The following is a 5845-nucleotide window of genomic DNA, read 5'->3' as shown; positions in this document are numbered from 1 at the left end:
CTGAACAAGTTAAATGCTCTATCTAATCAAGCCCAGTTGGCTTATATGAGAAGAAAATAAAACATGGCAACTGTTTGTGCATTACCACAACTTCACAATAAATTACTCTTTACTTAACAGCCAGCCTTCACTTACGCTTACTGTCCAGTTAGAAGGACACTTGCTTTGTTTTTGTAAATATAACCGTCTTGAAAGTGTTGATCTTCTGTAGAAATGATGTGCCCGTTGGTTCTTTTACAAAACGCTTCAGGATTTGACTGGTCCGTGAAGCTTCTCTGCACTCCATCCCGCGCTGTATCCTACAGCTTGGCTGAGGTACCACATTCCCGTATTTCACGCCTCACAACGTTGCAGAAGTTGTCTCACCTGCTTGAAATGCAGCCGGTGCCGGGTGCCTGACTGTGTATAATCAGGAAAATCATCCGGAATCCTGTCACGTGTTCGGAGATGAAGATTTTGTGCCGAAGTGATTTACGCAGGATGGTTCTTTTTCTGGCAATAGTGGGACAACATTGACCACAAAGGCTCTTGGTTGTAGCTAGGGCCATAAAGAGATTTGTACTGTAGAAAAGTTTGTTTGAGTCTGTAAAGAAGTTTGGTACTTGTAGAATAATTTGGTGCGTCGCAACTTCAATGGTCGCACGTGGAGGGTAGGAACTGTGAGTCGTCTGGTCAAATGCTTGCACAGGCCAACAACTTTGTTTACAGGTAAAAACTTTATTCTACAGATGCACAAACTTTGTTTCACAGGCTACAAAATCTTTATGGCCCTAGTTTGATCCCGACTACATCCGGAGCTTGTTGGAGGGTGCTGGTGTATCCAGGTTCAGGTGCTTTCCTGGTATTTGGATTCACAGGCGACAAGTTGGTTGCGGGTGCCTCTTCACGTCGTTTCCTTGATACCGAAAATGGGTGTAGATTGCATCTCCGTGGATCTTGCCTCTAGTCTTCGTTTTTGCCGTAGACTCACCACTCTTTCCGCACATTGGGACACCTGTTGCTCCAGTTCACTGATGGTGTCAGAGTGATTGTTGGCCGCAACTTCCAAACTAGCGGTGCGCTGCTGCAGAGCGTTAGTCCTTGCGTTAGCGCGCTCAATGGCCGTTTTCATTTGGTCTTTAACGATGCTTATTTGTTTCCATATTTCGGCGTTCTGAGTCTCCGCTTTCTCGTCTGTTTTTGCCAGCAGTTCAGCCTTCAAAGACGTAATAGCGTCGAGTATAGCTGGTTGACCAGGGTCCGTGCTCTCAGTCTCTGCGTGCTCTGGGGCCTTAGTGCCGCTCCTCAGATCCGGCATCTTGTTTCGTCGAAAAGTTGTAACAAAAGTGAATAAAAACTCTTCTTTTCACCGTCTCTCGATCGACACTCTGCTTATACGACTCTCAATCTGTCATAAACATGTGTGGGTTTGGTTCCTTGACATAAATAAAGGTTAATATGGGGGAGCTCAGAGACGCGCGTCTACATCTCTCCGAGGCCCAACCGGAGAAAAACTAATATTTGATTATTTAGTATGAAATATTGGATAAATGTGCAGTTTGGGGTTTCAAACAAATAATTCAATGAAAGAATCAGGAGTTTAGAGCTTAGAGGAACTGATGACAAGAGGCCAATTTTCTTGAGGAGTCACAAGCCAAAAAGGTTGGAGTCACAAATTTAATCTTAACAATACATTGTATTATAGCCAATGTTTATATAGAAAATCAAAAAGTAAATAACATAGACATAGATAAACATAGTTCAAAGTACAAAAATACAATATATCCCTTTGAAATGTATACAAGTATAAACTAGCATAAAATGGAAATAATAAAGTATCAGTACCTTAAAGTTGTAGGCCCTTAAGTACAGTACTTCAGTTAATGTACTTAGTTTCCACCACCTCCATTTCCATAAAAAAAAAACACTGATGAAGCACATTTCCCTCAACACAAGTTGTTATCGCATCAGCAGATAACAGATGAGAGTGACAACGAGGAAGCATGATGACTTCTTTCAGTCACTTTCATCATCAGTTCTTATCTTTAAATGCTGCTGGCTGTCTTCAACACATTATACACAGATAAGTGAAAGAGTAATCTTTGTCCTCGGAGTCAGTTAATCATTCAGCTCTGACAACTTAAAAGTCAAGAAGTCAAAAGCCTGCAACAGTTAAAACTCAGAGAGGATTCTTCAGTCACTGGTGTGACAACATGGCTATGAAACAGTCTGAGGATGCAACCTCCAGAGACACGAGTTATGAAAACCAAAGCAGTGGTGGATTCATGATGAAGATCAGGAAATTCAACCCCAAGGAAGTTTTCACCTGGTGAGTGGACGGAAGAAGCATGTAAGAGTAAAGAAGGTAGTCCTCAACTTTAGATGTATCTTTGGATCTCTCAGCATTTAGCATTTGGTGGAAAAGGTTAAAAAGTTTCTAAAATGGGCCATTCAGCATAATGAATACTTTTACTGTTGGTACTTTAAGTATATTTTGATGTTAATACTTACTTACTTACACGTGTATAAGTAACATTTTGATTATTAATTTGAATATTTGGGGGCTCACATGGTCCCAGGTTCCTATGTCTCTTTATGTGAACTAACATCAAGAGCGATCTGTAAGGACACTTTTATAAATGCAAAAGAACAAATGGAGATGGACGTTTTCAAATTAAGTTTATATGTTAGAAATATCCATTCAGCCACTTTGGAGATAACAATGTCTAAAGTCACGAAAACTGTCTTGTGCACAAACATCAGGCTGTTAGCTGTAGAAAGCTGATTTCAGCATATTGACCCAGTGAAACACACACTGAACATTTCAAATATTGCTGAGAACAAAAAACCCTTTAAAAAGTCTTATTAAGAGGATATTGAGCTGTACATCGGACCCCGTTTAAAAATAAACAAGTAGCCGAGTGTTTTATTCTTTTAAAACAATGCTGGCAGTGATTTTTAATATTGAAAAATGTCAAATGTTGAGCTTCTGTAATTTTTACAAATGAAGTAAAGACAGATTTCTGCTTTTCCTCACACTTACTGACTCGTCACTGTACATGTAATGAGATACATCAAATAATGTTGATGTACATGAAGAACAAAGTATTTAATAGAGATCGAAGATAAAAAGATTCATTGGTCATCATTCGTTAGTTATTTATATGATGATGTTAGATGAGAAGATTGAAACCACACTTATAAAAAGTAGTATTAATCTTCTCATCAAACTATTAACAGGTATATATATATATACAAAATGTTTAAAAATACTACTTAAAATCCTGTATATGTTGCTTTAAACATACTGTCTGTGTATTATCGTCCCCCTCAGGCAGTTGGCCAAGACAATGGCCATGGGTCAAGGCCTGGCTGGACTAATCTGTGGGACGGCCATCTCCTCCCAGTACTTGGCCACAACTTTCCATGTGAACACACCAATGCTGCAGAGCTTCTTTAACTACACTCTGCTGTGTGTCACCTACACCACCATGCTGCTCTGCAAAACAGGTAACACCACTAATGTCTGTGTCTGAACACCCGAGATAATACCACAGGAGGAATTATAACAATATCATTAAATGTTTCTGTTTTACTTTTAGTATTGTGTAAGTTATCTGGCTACAAACTATAGGAACAGTGTGATATAACTATATATATATATATACATCTGAGGTACTTGTGCTTCACTTGAGTATGTCTATTTTATGCCACTTTACAGTTTAGAAGGACATTTTTACTTCACTGCATAAAAAATTAAAAGTAAAACTTGTATATGTAATGTATTGTTATGAATAAAGTATTACACGAGTATATCAAATAGTTTAGATGAGATCAACTAACACATAAATACATCAGCAACAGTATTACATTTAGATTTATATTGTTTTAATTTGGCAGACAAAGAGATGTTAAAGTATTCTATATAATATACAATAATATAACACTTTTTCTGAACTGAGTTATTTTACTTTTGATACTTTAAGTATATTTTTCAGATAACTGAAGTACTTAACTAAAGTAAAAACACTATGTTTACATTGGGGTATTGCTGCTTTCACCTATAAAGAGTACTTCCTCTACCACTAACAGGCAAACACAAATTATACAACTTAGTATAGAGCCAAGATTACGGTATCAAATTGTTTGTATGTGCCATCATTAAGACTGTTCAATAAACAATTATACATTTTTTGAATGGTTACTTTTTCTATTTCATTACAAAGATGGAAGTGAGTATCATCTGCCCACAGCGAGCAGTAGTAATTCAAAGTGTCCTCAGGTTTGGTGCTGAAACAAACAAGTGTCAATACTGAAGTTCAGTGGTGTTCCCCTTTAAAACGTAGGGGCTGGCAATATTTTACAGATTCTGAAGAAGCGATGGTGGAAGTACCTTCTGCTGGGACTGGTGGACGTGGAAGCTAACTATGCTGTGGTTAAAGCGTACCAATACACCACCATCACCAGTATACAGGTGGGTAAAGGTTGTGTTTGTGTCATGAAAACAGATCATGTTTCTTTAAAAACTTTAAGAGAACTTTAATTGAATGGGCTTCAACTCATTAATTCCAGTCAATAGTTAACTTGAAATTAGTAAAACTTAATTGAGGGAAGGTTGGTTGATTCCATTAAATTCCTGTTTGATGTTTTACAATGTTTCTTCTTGGCTTTGATTTTCATTTCAACTTTTAATCTAATGCCACCAGAATCAGACAAACTGTGGCTCTTTGGTTCCACCTGCAGAAGTTTCACACAACCAGTGAAATATTTGTGCTTCAAGAGGAGCAATACTCTCTACTCTCTTATTAAAAAAGGATGTTTTAGTGAAGCACATGTCATTTCATTAGTGCTGCTTAAAAGTTGACACTTTCTTTTTTTTTAAGGATTACTGTATTTAGTGTTGTTGAAATATTATTGTTATGTTGATAAAATGTCTTAATGTTATTATATTTCAATGTGTTTCTGTCTTCCTGTCTCCAGCTGCTGGACTGTTTTGTGATCCCGGTCCTGATGATACTGTCCTGGTGGGTTTTGAAGACACGCTACAGGCCTGTCCACTATGTCGGCGTCTGCATCTGTCTCGTTGGTGTGGGGTCCATGGTTGGGGCTGACCTGCTGGCTGGACGAGACCAGGGCTCCAGTAAGCGCTTACTCACTGAGTTCATCAATGCCCAATGCTATAATTTGTTTAATAAATAATTCTTTGATCAGGGCCAGAAATTATCAAACCATTAAATTAAAGTTGAGTTAAGTTCGAGTTGCATTGTGGGTCCTGTAGGTGGCAGGTTTTGACAAGAAAGAAGAATAAATGGAACAAAAAAGCTGACATCTGTGGTTCTGCTCTATAACCTGGCCATCATGAGTCTGTCAATGCTAAATCAGGGGAGTACTATTTAAGAATAAAGGGGAAATATATATTTAAACGGGGATGAAATAATAGGAAAATATCTATCATAGAGTAGAGTATATGTTTTTTATCTTTAACTTAGTCTTAGTCTTAGAAAACTGCACTTTTAGCAGTTTAATAAATCTAAACAAACAAGTAAATGCACTAGTGTCAGTTCTTTCTTCAGGGCAATCAAGTAAACAAATATAGTCCTTCAAGCCAATCAGTGTGTTGGTGCATGATGTAGAGCAAAGTTATTTAAACAATGTTTGACCACAGCAATGACACGTCTCTCCTCTCCTCAGCCTCAAACATCCTGTTAGGAGACGGTTTGGTGCTGCTCAGCGCCGCGCTGTACGCAGTGTCTAATGTGTGTCAGGAATACACAGTAAAGAACCTGAGCAGGGTGGAGTTCCTGGGCATGGTCGGCCTGTTCGGCACAATCATCAGCACCATACAGATGTAAGTGTGTGTGTGTGT

The 5845-nt window shown here is 38.3% G+C and overlaps 1 protein-coding gene across 1 annotated transcript in view; it reads left to right on the top strand.

Annotated features, from left to right (window-relative positions):
• The first annotated feature begins 960 nt into the window (after positions 1-960).
• LOC118342121 (solute carrier family 35 member F2-like) overlaps positions 961-5845 on the top strand; it is a 6874-nt gene continuing 1989 nt past the window's right edge. Inside the window, exons 1-5 of the mRNA XM_035680568.1 lie at positions 961-2308; positions 3314-3489; positions 4326-4453; positions 4960-5119; positions 5671-5827. Of these exons, the coding sequence (XP_035536461.1) occupies positions 2193-2308; positions 3314-3489; positions 4326-4453; positions 4960-5119; positions 5671-5827 (737 nt within the window). The 5' untranslated portion in view covers positions 961-2192. The remainder of the gene's footprint in view (positions 2309-3313; positions 3490-4325; positions 4454-4959; positions 5120-5670; positions 5828-5845) is intronic.

The sequence above is a fragment of the Morone saxatilis genome, unplaced genomic scaffold, assembly GCF_004916995.1.
Source record: "Morone saxatilis isolate NCDOM2014 unplaced genomic scaffold, NCSU_SB_2.0 Contig8, whole genome shotgun sequence".
In the NCBI taxonomy this organism is placed as follows: domain Eukaryota; kingdom Metazoa; phylum Chordata; class Actinopteri; family Moronidae; genus Morone; species Morone saxatilis.
The sequence above is the reverse complement of the archived record's forward strand: the minus strand, read 5'-3'. Positions and strand labels throughout refer to the sequence as shown.